This window comes from Salvelinus namaycush, chromosome 26 (assembly GCF_016432855.1).
Source record: "Salvelinus namaycush isolate Seneca chromosome 26, SaNama_1.0, whole genome shotgun sequence".
In the NCBI taxonomy this organism is placed as follows: Eukaryota; Metazoa; Chordata; class Actinopteri; order Salmoniformes; family Salmonidae; genus Salvelinus; species Salvelinus namaycush.
In genome coordinates, this window is record NC_052332.1 from 15,465,098 (window position 1) to 15,486,679 (window position 21,582).

Consider the following 21,582-nt stretch of genomic DNA (forward strand, 5'->3'; position numbering starts at 1 on the left):
GCGACCTTTAGCAGTGCTACGGATTAATCAGCGGCTCATAGACCGTGAACCGGACTGTCCACAAGTGTAGGATTTATTAGTCACGGAAAACACTTCGCACTGAAAACGAGTAGGGTGAATGATGACCAACCCTATGTCCCGGTGTCTGGCTCACGGTTCCTAAAGAAGTCCTCTCAAGGATGCTGCCTTCGAAGCGAATCAAACGACAACCCCGGGCCTCGCTTCTGCCCGGGGTTCTCCTGTGTGTCATTCTCGCCACTGTCAGTGCAAGTATGCCAGGTAAGCATATCGATTTATTACAGCACAAGTGAAACTGTTTAAAAATATATATTTTTTTTAAATACAAATATATAGTTTTTTTCTGTCTCATAAGTTATAAAATGATGCCTTATTATAATGTCTTCAGATTCTCAAAACAGCCTGCATTCAATGTAAAAACAACAGCAAACATAATATATACTATAACATTATTTGGCCGATCATTTTGGGTTGAAAATTGTCTAAAGGGCACTGAAATGGATATGTTTATTGGATATGTTAAGTCAATTGTGTTTATGTAACGCTCACTGTGCTTAGTGCGTGACTAGGAGTTGTGATCAACAAACTAAGAAAAGGGAATCATGAAAGGGCATTCTCAATATAGTGTATACCCTAGCAAATGGACGTTGTCTAGCCTATATTGCTTGACATGTGTTGTCATTCATATAACAATCTATAATTTAAGTAAATCATTATGTGCAGTCTTAGCCTATACTGCAGATTGTTATTGGGAAAAAACACTTCACATTGGGTAAATCTAATCAAACACTCGCCACTGGGTTATTTCCATGAACATTTCGAACATGTAGACTTCATTTAAATCACCCTTTTATAAGAGAGAGATGAGATTGAAAAGGATGAATTAGAGAATTAAAGATGCATTCTCGTATAATTTCAACCAGTAGTTTTGAAAGTGGTGCTCACGAGTCAAGTGGTCCCGTTTTTTGTGCGCTACCTCATCCGATTGTGTACCATGTCACCCATTTCATGTGATATGTTACAAATGTAGCAATTTGTATATTATACAATTTTAGCAATTTGTGTGACATGTAAGATCCCAGAGTGCATCTAGAATAGTAGTGTATGCGAGGCTATCCCCCTGCTACGTGACGATATCTGGTGCCAAAGATGAGAGGTACTGACTGACTATGAGAGATAATCTCTCCTGAGCTCTCAACACTAAGGCCCTATGAGAAACACAACTGCTAGATACTCTTATACACATAATCTCTTCATTTTACTGGACGGACACACACACACACACACATTATCATTATCTCACTGACCACTCACACCACTCAATCAATCAAATGTATTTTATAAAGCCCATTTTACAACAGCAGTTGTCACAAAGTGCTATACAGATACCCAGTCTAAAAACCCAAAGAGCAAGCAATGCAGATGTAGAACCATAGTGGCTAGGAAAAACTCCCTAGAAAGACAAGAACCTATAAAGAAACCTAGAGAGGAACCAGGCTCCGAGGTTTGGCCAGTCCTCTTCTGGCTGTTCCATTTAGGCCAGATCGTTCTTCAAGACGTTTAAACATTCATAGATGACCATCAGGGTCAGATAATAACCACAGTGGTTATAGAGGGTGGAACACTATAACACCTCCGGAGTTAATGTCAGTTGGCTTTTCATAGCCGAGCATTCAGAGGTTAAGAGAGAGAGAGAGCGATTCGGGAGCATTAAGGCGTCCGTAGGCTTCCCAGACGGAAGAGTTTGTGCATATATTATGACGACATTTTGTGACGTTTTTGTTCATTTTGGACTTCGGCAGTTCGGACACACAACATGTTTTGGGGGGCAAGCCGAAGTTCGGAGCCGACGCATATGAGCCTTCGTCTGTGATTGGTCAACAGTAGGGATTCTTCAATAAAGTCTTTGTCGTCATTCCACGAGACACAACTAATTTTCATGCACATTTTTTCATGCACCAAACATCTTAGTTAGATGTAAAATCGCGTGACTAAGATCTCTGCAAAAAAGGCCAAATTAATGACATATTTCTTGATTTATCTTAGATTAATTCTGATTTTTGAGAAAGTGGGAGTGGCTAGGTTATTGCTACGGTGACTCGAGGAACAAACTAAATTAACTGCCAGGGTACAATATAATGAACATAACACACCCACAACGTACAACACCGCAAAGACCAAAATCTCTTCTTTTTTTTATGAGCAGTAGAAAAACACATGCGGAATCGGTGCGTTCAGGCCAGGGGAGAAGGACTTCCCCCTCTCATTGAGGATTTCAAATTCAAGGCCGACCAGGGTTCTGCAGGCAATGTTTTCAGAAAGCAGGAACCCCCATAAGCGGAGTATGGCGGCTCTTCATGGTCAATATTCAGGCATGGTCAATTAACACAGTCATGGTAGCAATACTTGCTTCTATTTCACCAGTATGTCTTGAACCGATTATTTCCAAAACACACACAGAATTTTTTATTTTTTTATTTAACTAGGCAAGTCGGTTAAGAATAAATTCTTATTTGCAATGAAGGCCTACACCGGCAAAACCTGGACGACGCTGGGCCAATTGTGCGCCGCCCTATGGGACTCCCAATCACGGCCGGTTGTGATACAGCCTGGATTCGAACCAGGGTGTCTGTAGTGACGCCTCTAACACTGAGATGCAGTGCCTTAGATACTCAATGAGAGGGGGCAGCACTGAGCTAGCCTGCAACGTCACTTCCTAGAGTAGCTCACACTGCGCATAAAATGTTTCCAAAAACTCCTCCAAGAAGCAAGATGGTGATACACTTAAACAGCAGTTCTTGATCTTCAAATGTGCAACTGAGACTTCACATAGGAAACAATGGAGTTACTTAACCTATGACTTCCATTCTTTTTACAAGCCAGTAACTCCGACCCTGTTATAGGGTCAGAGGCAGTGAAATCAAATGTTATTTGTCACATGCACCGAATACAACAGGTTGTGGACTTTACAGTGTAGCCCAGTGGAGAGTCAGGCAGAGACAGCAAGGGTGGTCACTCCAGTGCCTTGTCGTTCAACTTCGCACCCCTGGACTTGACTACACTCAATCATAGGACCTACTGAAGAGATGAGCCTTCAGTAAGGATTAAAGGTTGAGACCGAGTCTGCGTCTCTCACATGGATCGGCAGACTCTTCCATATAAAAAGGATCTCTATAGGAGAAAGCCCTGCCTTCAGCTGTTTGCTTATAAATTCTAGGAACAATGAGGAGGCCTGCGTCTTGTGACCGTAGCGTACGTGTAGGTATGTACGTCAGGACCATCCTCTCTCTGCCCCTTCTTTAACTTCCTCCTTCTATGCTGATTCTCCCTGTTGTCATCCGTGTTTTGTTTTTTAAGGTCAGGTATGTCATTGCAGAGGCAGTGCCTTTGTGTGGCTCTCTGGCACTCTTGTCACTAATAGTATTCAGTGATCATTCTCCTGGGGGCTGGCTTGTGTTAGATGGAGAGATTACAGTTTAACTGTTATTGCAAGTCACATAACATGTGCACGCAAGTGTACATACACACAGTGGTGGGAAAAGTACCCAATTGTCATACTTGAGTAAAAGTAAAGATGCCGTCATAGAAAATGACTCAAGTGAAAGTCACTCAGTAAAATACTTCTTGAGTAGAAGTCTAAAAGTATTTGGTTTTAAATATAAGTATCAAAGTAAATTAAGTATCAAAAGTAAAAGTATAAATCATTTCAAGTTGCTCATATTAGGCAAACTAGATTTTCTTGTATTTTGTTTATTAAGGATAGACAGGGGCGCAGTCCAACACTGACATAATTTACAAATTAATAATTTGTGTTTAGTGAGTCCGCCAGATCAGAGGCAGTAGGGATGACCAGGATGTTCTCTTGATAAGTGTGTGAATTTAACAATTTTCCTGTCCTGTTAAGCATTCAAATGTAATGAGTACTTTTGGGTGTCAAATGTATGGAGTAAAAAGTACATTATTTATTTAGTAACTATTTTCTTAACTCTATTGAACTGCATTGTTGGTTAAGGACTTGTGAGTAAGCATTTCAATGTAAGGTCTACACCTGTTGTATTTGGCGCATGTGACAAATAACATTTGATTTGATTTACATTCGGTAACGGAATTACATCATGTGTTCCTGATATATACAATGCATTCGGAATGTATTCAGACCCCTTGACTTTTTTGTTACGTTAGATTTATTTGAAAATTAATTATATAACAATTTTCCTCATTAATCTACACACAATACCCAATATTGACAAAGCGAAAACATGTTTTTATATTTGTTTTCAAATTTATAAAACATTAAAAACAGAAATACCTAATTTACATTAGTATTCAGACCCTTTGCTATGAGACTCGAAATTGAGCTCAGGTGCATCCTGTTTCCATTGATCATCCTTGATGTTTCTACAACTTGATTGGAGTCCACCTGTGGTAAATTCAATTGATTGGACATGATTTGTAAAGGCACAGACCTGTCTATATAAGGTCCCACAGTTGACAGTGCATATCAGAGCAAAAACCATGCCATGAGGTCGAAATAATTGGCCGTAGAGCTCCGAGACAGGATTGTGTCAAGGAAGGGTACCAAAAAAATGTTTGCAGCACTGAAGGTCCCCAAGAACACAGTGGCCTCCATCATTCTTAAATGGAAGAAGTTTGGAACCACCAAGACTCCTCCTAGAGCTGGCCACCTGGCCAAACTGAAAAATCGGGGGAAAGGCCTTGGTCAGGGAGGTGACCAAGAACCCGATGGTCACTCTGTCAGAGCTCCAGAGTTCCTCTGGTGGAGTGCTGCAGAGATGGTTGTCCTTCTGGAAGGTTCTCCAAACTCCACAATCAGGCCTTTATGGTAAAGTTGCCAGACGGAAGCTACTCCTCAGTAAAAGGCACATGACAGCCCGCTTGGAGTTTTCCAAAAGGCACCTAAAGGACTCTGACCATGAGAAACAAGATTCTCTGGTCTGATGAAACCAAGATTGAACTCTTTGGCCTGAATGCCAAGCGTCACTTCTGGAGGAAACCTGCCACCATCCCTACAATGAAACATGGTGGTGGGAGCATCATGTTGAAAATAGCTGCGCAGCAACGCTCCCCATCCAACCTGACAGAGCTTGAGAGGATCTGCAGAGAAAAATGGGAGAAACACCCCAAATACATGTGTGCCAAGCTTGTAGCGTCACACCCTAGAAAACCCGAGGCTGTAATCGCTGCCAAAGGTGCTTCAACAAAGTACTGAGTAAAGGGTCTGAATACTTATGTAAATGTCTTTTTTGTATACATTTGCAATAAATTCTAAAAACCTGTATTTGCTTTGTCATTATGGGATATTGTGTGTAGATTGAGGTTTTTTTATTTTTTTTATCCATTTAAATAAAAAAAAAGGCTGTAACGTAACAAAATGTGGAAAAAGTCAAGGAGTCTGAATACTTTCCAAATGCACTGTACTATACATAAATGCACAATAATGGATATGAATATCATTCTCTTCATGGTGATGTATCCTGAATAGGTACACAAATATAGAAATTTGCAATATCCTTCTTTCGCATATTTGTCTGGTATTCTACACACTGGCTATTATTCTAATGAGATCCACCTCCAAACAAGACCACATTTGGTTGGTCCGGAGCAGACCAAATCTGAACCAAATCATAGACGTCTATGTTTCACAAGTTTGGACATTACAGCACAGTAAAGCACAGTAGAGTACAGCACAGTAGAGTAGAATGGAGTTCCATCGAGTACAGTACTGTACTCTACTCTAGTGTGCTCTACTGTACTGAACTCTACTGTACAGTTCTGCACTGTACTGTACTTTTCTTTACTCTACTGTATTGTTCTGCTCTTTAGTGTGCTGTCCAAACTTGTGAAACATCGACGTCTATGATTGGTTCAGATTTGGTTTGGCCAGAGTGGACTGAACAAATTTCAACTACTTTTCAACCTCAATGGACGTTCGGTGTTGGTCGGTACTCAGTTGGTGCTTGTTACAGTAAATGGAAAAAGAGTAGGTGGTAGGTGTCATGGTAGGTATCAGTAAGACCCGGGAAGGTTACAATAACTGGAGAGAGAGAGGCTCTAACCACTTCTGGGAAAATTGGAAAACACTAAACAAACAACAACACAAAGAATTATCTATCCAAAATGGAGATGTATGGGTTAACCACTTCTCCAGTCTTTTTGGCTCTATAACAAAGAACAAACAGCAAAAATATATACATGATCAAATACAAATCAACTATTAAAGACTACCAGAACCCATTTGATTCTCCAATTACCTTGAATGAACTACAGGATAAAATAAAAACCCTCCAACCCAAAAAGGCCTGTGGTGTTGATGGTATCCTCAATGAAATGATAAAATACACAGAAAACAAATTCCAATTGGCAATACTAAAACTCTTTAACATCATCCTTAGCTCTGGCATCTTCCCCAATATTTGGAACCAAGGACTGATCATCCCAATCCACAAAGTGGAGACATATTTGACCCCAATAACTACCGTGGGATATGCGTCAACAGTAACCTTAGGAAAATCCTCTGCATTATCATTAACAGCAGACTTGTACATTTCCTCAGTGAAAACAATGTACTGAGCAAATGTCCAATTGGCTTTTTACCAATTTATCGTACGACAGACCACATATTCACCCTGCACATCCTAATTGACAAACAAACAAACAAACCGAAACAAAGGCAAAGTCTTCTCATGCTTTGTTGATTTCAAAAAAGCCTTTGACTGAATTTGCCATGAGGGTCTGCTATACAAATTAATGGAAAGTGGTGTTGGGGGAAAAACATACAACATTATAAAATCCATGTACACAAACAAGTGTGCGGTTAAAATAGGCAAAAAACACACATTTCTTCCCACAGGGCTGTGGGGTGAGACAGGGATGCAGCTTAAGCCCCACCCTCTTCAACATATATATCAACGAATTGGCACGGGCACTAGAACAGTCTTCAGCACCTGGCCTCATCCTACTAGAATCTGATGTCAAATATCTACTGTTTGCTGATGATCTGATGCTTCTGCCACCAACCAAGGAGGGCCTACAGCAGCACCTAGATCTTCTGCACAGATTCTGCCAGACCTGGGCCCTGACAGTAAATCTCAGTAAGACCAAAATAATGGTGTTCCAAAAAAGGTCCAGTCACCAGGACCACAAATACAAATTCCATCTAGACACTGTTGCCCTTGAGCACACAAAAAAACTATACATTCCTTGGCCTAAAAATCAGCGCCACAGGGAACTTCCACAAAGCTGTGAACGATCTGAGAGACAAGGCAAGAAAAAGGGCCTTCTACACTATCAAAAGGAACATAAAATTCGACATACCAATTAGGATCTGGCTAAAAATAATTGAATCAGTTATAGAACCAATTGCCCTTTTATGGTTGTGAGGTCTGGGGTCCACTCACCAACCAAGAATTCACAAAATGGGACAAACACCAAATTGAGACTCTGCATGCAGAATTCTGAAAAAATATCCTCCGTGTGCATCGTAAAACACCAAATAATGCATGCAGAGCAGAATTAGGCCGATACCCGCAAATTATCAAAATACAGAAAAGAACCGTTAAATTATACAACCACCTAAAAGGAAGCGATTCCCAAACCTTCCTTAACATACAGAGAGATGAACCTGGAGATGAGTCCCCTAAGCAAGCTGGTCCTGGGGCTCTGTTCACAAACACAAACAGACCTCACAGAGCCCCGCTTTTTCAGATCTGCCCACAAATTTTCTATAGGTTTGAGGTCAGGGCTTTGTGATGGCCAATACCTTGACTTTGTTGTCCATAAGCCATTTTGCCACAACTTTGGAAGTATGCTTGTGGTCATTGTCCATTTGGAAGACCCATTTTGCGACCAAGCTTTAACTTCCTGACTGATGTCTTGAGATGTTGCTTCAATATATCCAAATAATTATCCCGCCTCATGATGCTATCTATTTTGTGAAGTGCACCAGTCTCTCCTGCAGCAAAGCATCCCCACAACGTGATGCTGCCACTCCTGTGCTTCACGGTTGGGATGGTGTTCTTCGGCTTGCAAGCCTCCCCCTTTTTCCTCCAAACATAACGATGGTCATTATGGCCAAACAGTTCTATTTTTGTTTCATCAGACCAGAGGACATTTCTCCAAAAAGTACAATATTTGTCCCCATGTGCAGTTACAAACCATAGTCTGGCTTTTTTAATCGCGGTTTTTGAGCAGTGACTTCTTCCTTGCTGAGCGGCCTTTCAGGTTATGTCGAGATAGGGCTCGTTTTACTGTGGATATAGATACTTTTGTACCTGTTTCCTCCATCTTCACAAGGTCCTTTGCTGTTGTTCTGGGATTGATTTTCACTTTTCGCACCAAAGTACGTTCATCTCTAGGAGAAAGAACACGTCTCCTTCCTGAGCGGTATGACGGTTGCGTGGTCCCATGGTGTTTATACTTGCGTACTATTGTTTGTACAGATGAACGTGGTACCTTCAGGCGTTTGATGAACCAGACTTGTGGAGGTCTCCAATTTTTTTTCTGCAGTGCTAGCTGATTTCTTTTGATTTTCCCATGATGTCAAGCAAAGAGGGACTGAGTTTGAAGGTAGGCCTTGAAATACATCCACAGGTACACCTCCAATTGACTCAAATGATGTCAATTAGCCTATCAAAAGCTTCTAAAGCCATGACATCATTTTCTGGAATTTTCCAAGCTGTTTAAAGGCACAGTCAACGTAGTGTATGTAAGCTTCTGACCCACTGGAATTGTGGTACAGTGAATTACAAGTGAAATAATTTGTCTGTAAACAATTGGTGGAAAAATTACTTGTGTCAAGCGCAAATTAGATGTCCTAACCGACTTGCCAAAACTATAGTTTGTTAACAAGACGTGTGGAGTGGTTGAAAAACGAGTTTTAATGACTCCACCTAAGTGTATGTAAACTTCCGATTTCATTTGTAATGTCTTTAATATTTTGGAACTTCTGTGAGTGTAATGTTTACTGTTTGTTTTTATTGTTTATTTCACTTTTGTATATTATCTACTTCACTTGCTTTGGCAATGTTAACATATGTTTCCCATACCTATAAAGCCCATAGAGAGAGAGAGGTTCTCCAGACTGTTTTCATAGTCTTATTTTGGCCACCAGATGACAGAAGGAGAAATAAAACAGTTATGAGCTGAACATAACAGTATGCCAATGGAAGGGAGGACAGTAGGGGCACCCACTGGGGAGCCAGACCCAGCCAATCAGAATGAGTTTTTCCCCACAAAAGGGCTTTATTACAGACATAAATACTCCTCAGTTTCATCAGCTGTCCGGGTGACTGGTCTCAGATTATCCTGCAGGTGAAGTAGCCGGATGTGGAGGTCCTGGGCTGGCGTGGTAACACGTGGTCTGCGGTTGTGAGGCCGGTTGGACCTTCCGCCAAATTCTCTAAAATGATGGCTTATGGTAGAAAAATTAGCATTCAATTCTCTGGTAAAAGCTCTGGTGGACATTCCTGCAGTCAGCATGTCAATTGCACGCTCCCTCAAAACATGAGACATCTGTGGCATTGTATTGTGTGGCAAAACTGCACATTTTAGAGTGGCCTTTTATTGTCCCCAGCACAAGGTGCATCCATCTAATGATAATGCTGTTTAATCACCTTCTTGATATGCCACACCTGTCAAGTGGATGGACTATCTTGGAAAAGGAGAAATGCTCACTAACAGGGATGTAAACAAATTTGTGCACACAATTTGAGAGAAATAAGCTTTTCTTTTGCATATGGAAAATTTCTGAGATTTTCTTTCAGATCATAAAACATGAGACCAAGAATTTACATGTGTCTCACTGGGCCATGAGTCCAGCAGACCTGCTCTCACTTGGGGCAGAAGACAGGCCACTGGTACTTTTCAGCCTCTTTTTACATAACAATGGCTAACTGTGAACTTTAACACCTTTTCAAAAAGCAACTGTTTTGATTATGCAGAGGTTGTTGATTATGCTCTTCACAAGTCCTCACTGTCAGCCCTAGCTATGGAAAAACAAGGGTGTTTACACTAGTCTAACACTGGTGTTATAGTCGAAAAGCGGCATAAGTGCCGAATGCTGTTACTAACTGCTCTGAGATCAGTTGGGCTCAGGAGGGGTCAGAAGAGTGTGATTCAGTAATAAAGCTGGATTGAGGAACCTGGCAGTTAAATGACATAAATCCTGGTCTTGAACCCACATGGCAGCAGGCACTAAGCCTATAAAGACCTCCGAGAGCGGGTTAGAACTATTCTGCAGCTACGGGTGCGTTAATATGATGTAATGTTTCATTTATAAGCTAGAACTCATTCTTCATTATTACCCTGGCCAAATGTGAGCTAAAAACGTCCTACTTTTTCCGAGATTGGGTATAATATAAGGAAATGTACTACACGTCCATAGATGCAGAGAAAGAGAAAATGAGGAAGACGGGTTGCTCTCAGAAAGATTCCTTTGAAATAAATGTTGCACTTTTGAAATCTCTTACGTAACAACCAGAAAGGAGGTATTATCGATCTGATTTCCTTGGTTCCTTTTCCTTATTGCATTCCTCCTGAACACATGTTGTTTGGTCTGTCTATGGGGCAAGGAGGAAGAAAGGAAGATTTTTTTACACAACACAGGGACTTGTTGCCGTGGCAACTCTGAAGCCTCACAGCAGACCAGGCAAGCAAGTTTCTCCCGGCCAGCCCAGGGGAAATCATTACACAGACTCTCAGTGAAATTGTAGCTGTCAATGTGATTCCTACGATTGATCCAGAGATATTTAACCAGACTTAACCCATTGCATCTTGAATCAATGCTGTCTATATTGTGCGAAAGGGTTTCCCACTGTCCTCTGAGAGAGAGAGAGAGAGATGTAAATAAACAGAGAGAATGAAAAGACAGTGAAGGCTAGCTGTATTTGTGGTAGTCACTGCTGTCATGGTGCAGATGAACAGGCTGTGTCTGTGTGTCCCATTTTCTGTCATTTGTTCTGGTTCTCACCCTAGCTAATAACCAGGTCATTAGCCTAATGGACATTGGGAATAACTGGCCGTGTCAGACATTATGGAAATGGATTTCTGTTTGTGTGTGTGAAAAGAGAGAGAGAGAGAGAGAGGGGAGCAAGAGATAGGGAGGAAAGACATGTACAGTATGAAAGTTATCAGTGATGCACAGCAGAGAAAGAGTCTGACCCGGCTTCACCCGTTACTGTGGAACTGTGAAGTCATGTCAGTCAAATCCACTATTCAGGAACAAATTCTTTCACTTGTCTGAATTCACTTCCTTGTCATTTTTTGCCTTGCCACCCCCACACAGTGAGTGACTGTAATTATGTCTGTCTTATACTGAACAAAAATATAAATGCAACATTTTAAAGTGTTGGTCCCATGTTTCATGAGCTTCAATAAAAGATCCCAGATGTGTTTTTACATCCCTGTTAGTGAGCATTTCTACATTACCAAGACAATCTATCCACCTGACAGGTGTGGTATATCAAGAAAATGATCAAACACCAGTATCATTACACAGATGCACCTTGTGCCGGGGACAATATAAGGCCACTCTAAAATGTGCAGTTTTGTCACACAACACAAAGCCACAGATGTTTTGAGGGAGTGTGCAATTGGCATGTTGGCTGCAGGAATGTCCAACAGAGCTATTGCCAGAGAATTTAATGTTTATTTCTCTACCATAAGCCACCTTCAACGTTGTTTTAGAGAATTTGGCAGTACGTCCAACCAGCTTCTCAACCGCAGGCCTCGTGTAATCACGCCAGCCCAGGACCTCCACATCCAGCTTCATTACCTGCGGGATCGTCTGAGACCAGTCACCAAGACAGCTGAAACTGTGGGTTTGTACAACTGAAGGATTTCTGCTCAAACAGTCAGAAACTCATCTGCGTACTCATCGTCACTAGCACGCTGGAGAAGTGTCCCCTTCATGGATGAATCCGGGTTTCAACTGTACCAGGCAGACAGCAAGTAAGGCTTCGTATGGGCAATCGGTTTTCTGATTTCAATGTTGTGAACAGAGTGTCCCATTGTGGCGGTGGGGTTATGGTATGGGCAGGCATAAGCTACGGACAACAAAGACAATTTAATTTTATCGATGGCAATTTGAATGCACAGAGATACCATGACAAGTCCTGAGGCCCATTGTCGTGCCATTCGTCTCCCGCCATCACCTTATGTTTCAGCATGATAATGCACGGCCCCATGACGCAAGGATCTGTACACAATTCCTCAAAGCTGAAAATGTCCCAGTTCTTTGGCCTGCATACTCACCAGACATGTCACTCATTGAGCATGTTTGGGGTGCTCTGGATCGACGTGTATGACAGCATGTTCTAGTTCCTGACAATATCCAGCAACTTCGCACAGCCGGGCCTCCCGAGTGGCACAGTGGTCTAAGGCACTGCATTGCTAGCTGTGCGACTAGATATTCTGGGTTCGAGTCCAGTATTTGTAGCAGCCGGCCACAACTGGGAGACACATGGGGTGGCGCACAATTTGGCCCAGCGTCGTCCGGGTTAGGGGAGGGTTTGGCCGGCAGGGATGTCCTTGTCCCATCGCGCACTAGAGACTACTGTGGCGTGCCGGGCACAGTGCACACTGACACGGTCGCCAGATGCACAGTGTTTCCTCCGACACATTGGTGCAGCTGGCTTCTGGTGTAAGTGGGCATTGTGTCAAGAAGTAGTGCGGCTTGGTTGGGTTGTGTTTCGGAGGACCCACGACTCTCTACCTTTTTGTCTCTCCTAAGTCCATACGGGAGTTGCAGCGATGAGACAAGACTGTAACTACCAATTGGATACCACGAAATTGGGGAAAAACAGGGTAAAAAAAACAACAACTTTGTACAGGCTTTGAAGAGGAGAACAACAACATACACAGGCCACAATCAACAGCCTAATCAACTCTATGCGAAGGAGATGTGTCATGCTGCATGAGGCAAATGGTGGTCACACGAGATACAGACTGGTTTTCTCATCCACGCCCCTACTTTAAAAAAAGGTATACATCTGTATTCCCAGTCATGTGAAATTCATAGATTAGGGCCTAATTAATTTATTTCCTTATATGAACTGTAACTCAGTAAAATCTTTGAAATTGTTGCATGTTGCGTTTATATTTTTGTTCGGTGTAGTTGTGAGGTTTTGTGTGTGACTGTGAGTGCATCTGCTTCCACTCTAAAGGTGCAGTGTGAGCCTCAAGGGCCTCTTCAACACTTTTGAAGGACTTAACAAGAAAGCGCTATTGCGACGGAGTCTCTTGTCAGGCTTTTTTCACTGAAGATAAATCAAATCAAATTTTCTGTCACATGCTTCGTAAACAACAGGTGCAGACTTGCTCCACAACAGCCCTTCCATTTCCTGAAGTCCACTATCAGCTCCTTTGTCTTGCTGACATTGAGGGAGAGGTTGTTGTCCCCTATATAGCCTCCCTATAGGCTTTCTCATCGTCATCGGTGATCAGGCCTACCACCGCCGTGTCGTCTGCAAAACTTAATGATGGTGTTGGAGTCGTGTGCGGCCACACAGTCGTGGGTGAACAGGGAGTACAGGAAGGGACTAAGCACGCACCTCTGAGGGGCCCCCGTGTTGAGGGTCAGCGTGGCAGATGTGTTATTGACTACCCTCACCACCTGGAGGCGGCCTGTCAGGAAGTCCAGGATCTAGTAGCAGAGGGAGGTGTTCAGTCCCCGGGTCTTTAGCTTAGTGATGAGCTTGGAGGGTGCAATGGTGTTGAACGCTGATAAGGTATTTGTTCACCTATATCAGGGTCATGGTTAAATCACCAGACTGAACCTGTATCCTGAGAATAGGAACAGCTTGGTTTGATAGGGACTTTTTCACACTCGTTTCAAATTGCAAGCCACTCCCTTTATGGTTGCACTATACTTTTAACCCTGTGGGCCCTGATGCCGTTTGATACCCATCCCACGATACATGCTTCCATTAATATGATGAGTGTAGACGGCCAGCTCTAACTAATACAGTTAGGCCTATTTTGTTCTATTTGCAGTCACAAGGTATGAATGGGATAAGGGTGCTTCGAGCCTTTAATGCTGATTGGCTGACAGCCGTGGTATATCAGAACGTATACCATGGGTATGGCAAAACATTTATTTGTATTGCTCTAATTACGTTGGTAACCAGTTTATAATAGCAATAAGACACCTCGTGGGTTTTTGGTATATGGCTAATATACCACGGCTAAGGGCTGTGTCCAAGCATTTCGCGTTGCGTCGTACATAAGAGAACAGCCCTTAGCCATGGTATATTGGCCATATACCACACCTCCTCCGGCCTTATTGCTTAAATGAATAATACTCTTTGTGAGTGCTGTCTGTTTGGTGTAGTTGGATAACTCATGGGCTTCACACCTATTACGTATGTTCCTGTTTTGAGATGGGAATTTTTAATTGGGCTGCAAAAATGCGCCGTCCTTGCTGGGTAAAATATTAACAGTGACACTTCCTATACAGACGTGTGCATGTGCGTCCATTAGATTATCTGAGACAGACATAGTCGTATCCACTGCGAAGGTCTCTTCAGTCTATGCTGATGCTGCTATCTGCAGCCACTTGACTTGGGAGCATTTCCATACAGGATATACCCCAGTGCTCAGAATTTTCTGTTTCCATCGACACGGGCGGACAAGTACAGTTACAGTTGGGGTCTATCCGAAATGGGACCCGGTTTCCTTTATAGTGCACTACTTTCTTTTGATCAGGGCCCGTAGAGTCCTGGACTATATACAGTGCCTTGCAAAAGTATTTCTTCACATTTTATTGTGTTACAAAGTGGTGTGTTACAAAGTCTACACAAAATACTCTGTCAATGTGGAAGAAAAATCATATATATTTTTAAGGATGAATAAAAAAAATCATAACGGACCTTTCGTTTAGGCAAGCCTAAATTATTCAGCAGTAACATTTTGCTTAACAGATCACAAAATAAGATACATGGCCTCACTCTGTGTGAAATAATAAGGCTTGACATGATTTTTGAATGACTAACCCTTTCTCTGTCCCCCATACATAAAACATCTGTAAGGTCCCTCAGTCAAAAGCCTCATAAAGGAGGGCAGTGATTGGTAGATGGGTAACAATAACAAATCAGACATTGAGTATCTCTTTAAGCCTGGTCAAGTTAATAATTATGCTGTGGATTATGTATTAAACCACCCAGACACATCAAAGATAGTAATCCTCCTGAACTGAGCTGCAGGACAGGAAGGAAACTGCTCAGGGATGTGACCATGAGGCTATTGGTGATTTTATAACAGCTACAGAGTTGAATGGCTGAGATAGAACTGAGGATGGATCAACAACATTGTAGTGACTCACAATAATGACCTAAATGAAAGAATAACATTTTTCCAAAACATCCATCTTGTATTCAACAAGGTACTAAAGTAATACTGCAAAAAAACACAACGAAGGAATACACTTTTTGGTCTAAATGTAAAGCCTTATGTTTGGTGCAAATCCAACGACACAACACTGAGTAACTGCCTCCTTATTTTCAAGCATGGTGGTGGCTGCATCATGGTGTGGGTATGCTTGACATTGGCAAAGACTGGGGAGTTTTTCATTGAGCTAAGCACAGGCAAAATCCTAGAGGAAAACCTGCTTCAGTCTGCTTTACACCAGACATTGGAAGAAGCGTTCACCTTTCAGCAGGACAATAACCTAAAACACAAGGCCAAATCTACACTGGAGTTGCTTACCAAGAAGACAGTGACGGTTTCTGAGTGGCCAAGTTACAGTTTTGACAACAATCTGCTTAAATCTATGGCAGGTTTCGAAAATTGCTGTTCAGCCATGATCCCCAACATCTTGGGGATCATGGACAGAGCTTGAAGATTTTTTTAAAGAATAATGGGCAAATGTTGCACAATCCAGGGGTGCAAAGCTCTTAGAGACTTACCCAGAAAGACTCACAGCTGTAATCACTGCCAAAGGTGATTCTAACATGTATTGACTCAGGAAGCTGAAAACTCATGCAAGACTATACTTTAGTTATACAATTAAATACATTTTAAACCACTTTGTAACACAATAAAATTAGAAGAAATCCAATGGGTCTGAATACTTTTTCAAGGCACTGCAAGGCCACCTAATTTAGAAACAGGCTATAATCCCACAGGCCAAAAAATGTAAACTAACGCCCTTGCTTTTCTTGCACCAACACTCACACTTGTCTTTTGTTACTAGCTCTGACTTTGCTGATAGCTGCTTTTATGGAACATTTGCTTACAATGACCATGATATGTTGTCTCACCTATCTACCTTAAGATGAACGCATTACTTGTAAATCGCTCTGGATAGGTGCCATTTTCCAGCTTTTCTCATGACTTCTGATCGTGCCTCATTAAGTCAATAAAAAGTCAACAGTGCCACGTCAGGGCCTTTCCCCATCTGTGGTACAATAGATTGCCACGGCACTGTTTGCTTCTCTGCCCTTCTTGGAACTGTTTACGATTGCACAGCCTGGCAGGCACCAGATGGCTTGAATAGTAATTTTTCATGTTGTACATTGTTTTTTTTGTTGCTGTTGTATTTATTGAACCTTTATTTAACTAGGCAAGTCAGTTAAGAACAAATTCTTATTCACAATGACGGCCTAGGAACAGTGGGTTAACTGCCTTGTTCAGGGGCAGAACGACAGATTTTTATCTTGTCAGCTCGGGGATTCGATCTAGCAATCTTTCGGGTTTCTGGCGTTACATAACTGTATTTACACCTCGCTGGTCCCACCTGATCGAATGACCTAATTGTTCTCGCTCTCTCTCTCGCGCTCTCTCGCTCTCTCCGTGCTCTTTCCAACCAGCTCTTCTGTCGCAGGTTTAATATAGTGCCTTAGGTGATTCATACTATCCTCCTTTATTTGCTTTATGCTGCAGTACCTTGGGCTGATGATGCACTTATCTCTTAATTCACTATCTCCATTACAGTGAATAATTCACAGCTTGGAAAGATGCACTTGGAGGTGTGTGTGTGGGTGTGTATACGTGTTAAGTGTAAAGATCACAGTCCCTGGGGCTGCAATTGTCTGTGCAACATTAACTTCCCACATTATGGGAAAACAGCCTGCACTGCTGCATGTGAACTATGCTTATACCACATAACGTACAGAGACAGAACAGATAATATGATTCCAACAATTCATTTAGATACAGTGAGCTGATAGGAATTGGGACTAGAGGTCGACCGATTATGATTTTTCAACGCCGATACCGATTTATTGGAGGACCAAAAAAAGCCGATACCGATTAATCGGCCGATTTTAAATAAATAAACGAATGTATTTGTAATAATGACAATTACAACAATACTGAATGAACTCTTATTTTAATTAACTTAATATAATACATCAATAAAATCAATTTAGCCTCAAATAAATAATGAAACATGTTCAATTTGGTTTAAATAATGCAAAAATAAAGTGTTGGAAAAGAAGGTAAAAGTGCAATATTTGCTATGTAAGATAGCTAACGTTAAAGTTCCTTGCTCAGAACATGAGAACATATGAAAGCTGGTGGTTCCTTTTAACATGAGTTTTCAATATTCCCAGGTAAGAAGTTTTAGGTTGTAGTTATTATAGGAATTATAGGACTATTTCTCTCTCTACCATTTGTATTTCATATACCTTTGACTATTGGATGTTCTTATAGGCACTTTAATATTGCCAGTGTAACAGTATGGCTTCCATCCCTCTCCTCGCCGCTACCTGGGCTCGAACCAGCCACCCTCGAAGCAGCGTTACCCATGCAGAGCAAGGGAAACAACTACTCCAAGTCTCAGAGCGAGTGACGTTTGAAACGCTATTAGCGCGCACCCCGCTAACTAGCTAGCCATTTCACATCGGTTACACCAGCCTAATCTCGGGAGTTGATAGGCTTGAAGTCATAAACAGCGCAATGCTTGAAGCATTGCGAAGAGCTGCTGGCAAAACGCACGAAAGTGCTGTTTTGAATGAATGCTTACGAGCCTGCTGGTGCCTACCATCGCTTAGTCAGACTGCTCTATTAAATCATAGACTTAATTATAACATAATAACACACAGAAATACGAGCCTTAGGTCATTAATATGGTCGAATCCGGAAACTATCATCTCGAAAACAAAAGGTTTATTCTTTCAGTGAAATACGGAACCTTTCTGTTTTTTATCTAACGGGTGGCATCCATAAGTATAAATAAGTCCTGTTACATTGCACAACCTTCAATGTTATGTCATAATTACGTAAAATTCTGGCAAATTAGTTCGCAATGAGCCAGGCGGCCTAAACTGTTACCCTGCATATACCCTGACTCTGCGTGCAATGAACGCAAGAGAAGTGACACAATTTCACCTGGTTAATATTGCCTGCTAACCTGGATTTCTTTTAGCTAAATATGCAGGTTTAAAAATATATACTTCTGTGTATTGATTTTAAGAAAGGCATTGATGTTTATGGTTAGGTACACGTTGGAGCAACGACAGTCCTTTTTCGCGAATGCGCACCACATCGATTATATGCAACGCAGGACACGCTAGATAAACTAGTAATATCATCAACCATGTGTAGTTATAACTAGTGATTATGATTGATTGATTGTTTTTTATAAGATAAGTTTAATGCTAGCTAGCAACTTACCTTGGCTTCTTACTGCATTCGCGTAACAGGCGGGCTCCTCGTGAGGCAGGTGGTTAGAGCGTTGGACTAGTTAACCGTAAGGTTGCAAGATTGAATCCCTGAGCTGAAAAGGTAAACATCTGTCGTTCTGCCCCTGAACAAGGCAGTTAACCCACCGTTCGTTCCTAGGCCATCATTGAAAATAAGAATGTGTTCTTAACTGACTTGCCTAGTTAAATAAAGGTGTAAAAAAATATATATATATTCTTTTTTTTACCGATTTTCCGATTGTTATGAAAGCTTGAAATCGGCCCTAATTAATCGGCCATTCCGATTAATCGGTCGACCTCTAATTGGGACATTGAATAACTACTGTGTTGTTGTTTTGGCTCTGTACTCCAGCACGATTATACAATGACAACGAGGTTAAAGTGCAGACTGTCAGCTTTAATTTGAGGGTATTTTCATCCATATCGGCTGAACCGTTTAGTAATTACAGCACTTTTTGTACATAGTCCCCCATTTTAGGGGACCAAATGCCTTAATACAAATTCATTTACATGTGTATTAAAGTAGTGAAAAGTAAAGTATTTGGTCCCATATTCGTAGCACGCAATGACTACATCAAGCTTGTGACTCTACAAACTTGTTGGATGCATTTGCTGTTTGTTTTGGTTGTGTTTTAGGTTATTTTGGGCCCAATAGAAGTGAATGGTATATAATGTATTGTCATTCTGGAGGCACCTTTGTTGTAAATAATAATATAATATGTTTCTAAACACTTCTACATTAATATGGATGCTACCATGATTATGGATGAATTCCTGAATGAATCGTGAATAACGATGAGTGAGAAAGTTACAGATGCACAAATACCCTCAAATTGAAGCTGTTAGTCTGCACTTTAATGCCATAGTCATTGTATCATTTCCAATCCAAAGTTCTGGAGTACAGAGACAGAACAAACAAAAGAATGTCAGTGTCCCAATACTTTTGGAGCTCACTGTATATTTACAGTTGAAGTCGGAAGTTTACATACACCTTAGCCAAATACATTTCAACTCAGTTTTTCACAATTCCTGGCATTTAATCCTAGTAAAAATTCCCTGTCTTAGGTCAGTTAGGATCACCACTTTATTTTAAGAATGTGAAATGTCAAAATAATAGTAGAGAGAAAGATTTATTTCAGCTTTTATTTCTTTCATCACATTCCCTGTGGGTCAGAAGTTTACATACACTCAATTAATATTTGGTAGCATTGCCTTTAAATTGTTTAACTTGGGTCAAATGTTTTGGGTAGCCTTCCACAAGCTTTCCACAATAAGATGGGGGAATTTTGGCCCATTCCTCCTGACAAAGTTGGTGTAACTGAGTCAGGTTTGTAGGCCTCCTTGCTCGCACACGCTTTTTCAGTTCTGCCCACAAATTCTCTATGGGATTGAGGTCAGGGCTTTGTGATGGCCACTCCAATACCTTGACTTTGTTGTCCTTAAGCCATTTTGCCACAACTTTGGAAGTATGCTTGATGTCATTGTTCATTTGGAAGACCCATTTGTGACCAAGCTTTTAACTTCCTGACTGATGTCTTGATGTTGCTTCAATATATCCACATACTTTTCTTTCCTCATGATGCCATCTATTTTGTGAAGTGCACCAGTCTCTCCTGCAGCAAAGCACCCCCACAACATGATGCTGCCACCCCCGTGCTTTATGGTTGGGATGGTGTTCTTTGGCTTGCAAGCTTCCCCCTTTTTCCTCCAAACATAACGATGGTCATTATGGCCAAACAGTTCTATTTTTGTTTCATCAGACCAGAGGACATTTCTCCAAAAAGTACAATCTTTGTCTTCATGTGCAGTAGCAAAACATAGTCTGGCTTTTTTTATGGCAGTTTTATGGCAGTTTTGCTGAGCGGCCTTTCAGGTCATGTCGATATAGGACTCATTTTACTGTGGATATAGATACTTTTGGACCTGTTTCCTCCAGCATCTTCACAAGGTCCTTTGCTGTTGTTCTGGGATTGATTTGCACTTTTCGCAACAAAGTACGTTCATCTCTAGGAGACAGAACGCATCTCCTTCCTGAGCGGTATGACGGATGCGTGATCTCATAGTGTTTATATTTGCGTACTATTGTTTGTATAGATGAACATGGTACCTTCAGGTGTTTGGAAATTGCTCCCAAGGATGAAATTGTTTTTTTCTGCAGTCTTGGCTGATTTCTTTTGATTTCCCCATGATGTCAAGCAAAGAGGCACTGAGTTTGAAGGTAGGCCTTGAAATACACCCACAGGTACACCTCCAATTGACTCAAATGATGTCAATTAGCCTATCAGAAGCTTCTAAAGCCATGACATCATTTTGGGGAATTTTCCAAGCTTTTTAAAGGCAGAGTCACTGGAATCTGACCCACTGGAATTGTGATACAGTGAATTAATCTGTCTGTAAACAATTGTTGGAAAAATGTTTTGTGACATGCACAAAGTAGATGTCCTAACCGACTTGCCAAAACTATAGTTTGTTAACAAGAAATTTGTGGAGTGGTTGAAAAACGAGTTTTAATGACTCCAACCTAACCTAAACTTAAACTTAAACCTAACCTAAACTTCCGACTTCAACTGTATTTGGTACCATATCTATTCTAAGTAAAACTACGATTTGCTAACCATAATGACCCAAATCAAGCCAGACAGAAAGATGTGATAAGGAGCGGTAGAGGGAAATGGGTGTGTCATTTGATTAAGGAAATAGTTTCTTGTCTGAAGACTCATTGCATTGTTGTTCCGTGATCTGGGTCCTATTGTGTGACACCTTATCTGGGTCGTCTTGGCTCTTTGCTTTTCCTTGATCTATAGATTTGTTTGAGAAGTCTGAGAAGTCAAATAGTCTGAGAAGACAAATTATCTGTCACAATTTGATGAAATCAACCATGGATGGAGAGAGGTGGACAAACAGA

The 21,582-nt window shown here is 41.4% G+C and overlaps 1 protein-coding gene across 1 annotated transcript in view; it reads left to right on the top strand.

Moving 5' to 3' along the window:
* Positions 1-21,582, top strand: part of LOC120021674 (neural proliferation differentiation and control protein 1-like) — a 38,651-nt gene continuing 17,069 nt past the window's right edge. The window contains exon 1 of the mRNA XM_038965497.1: positions 1-279. Within this exon, the coding sequence (XP_038821425.1) occupies positions 180-279 (100 nt within the window). The 5' untranslated portion in view covers positions 1-179. The remainder of the gene's footprint in view (positions 280-21,582) is intronic.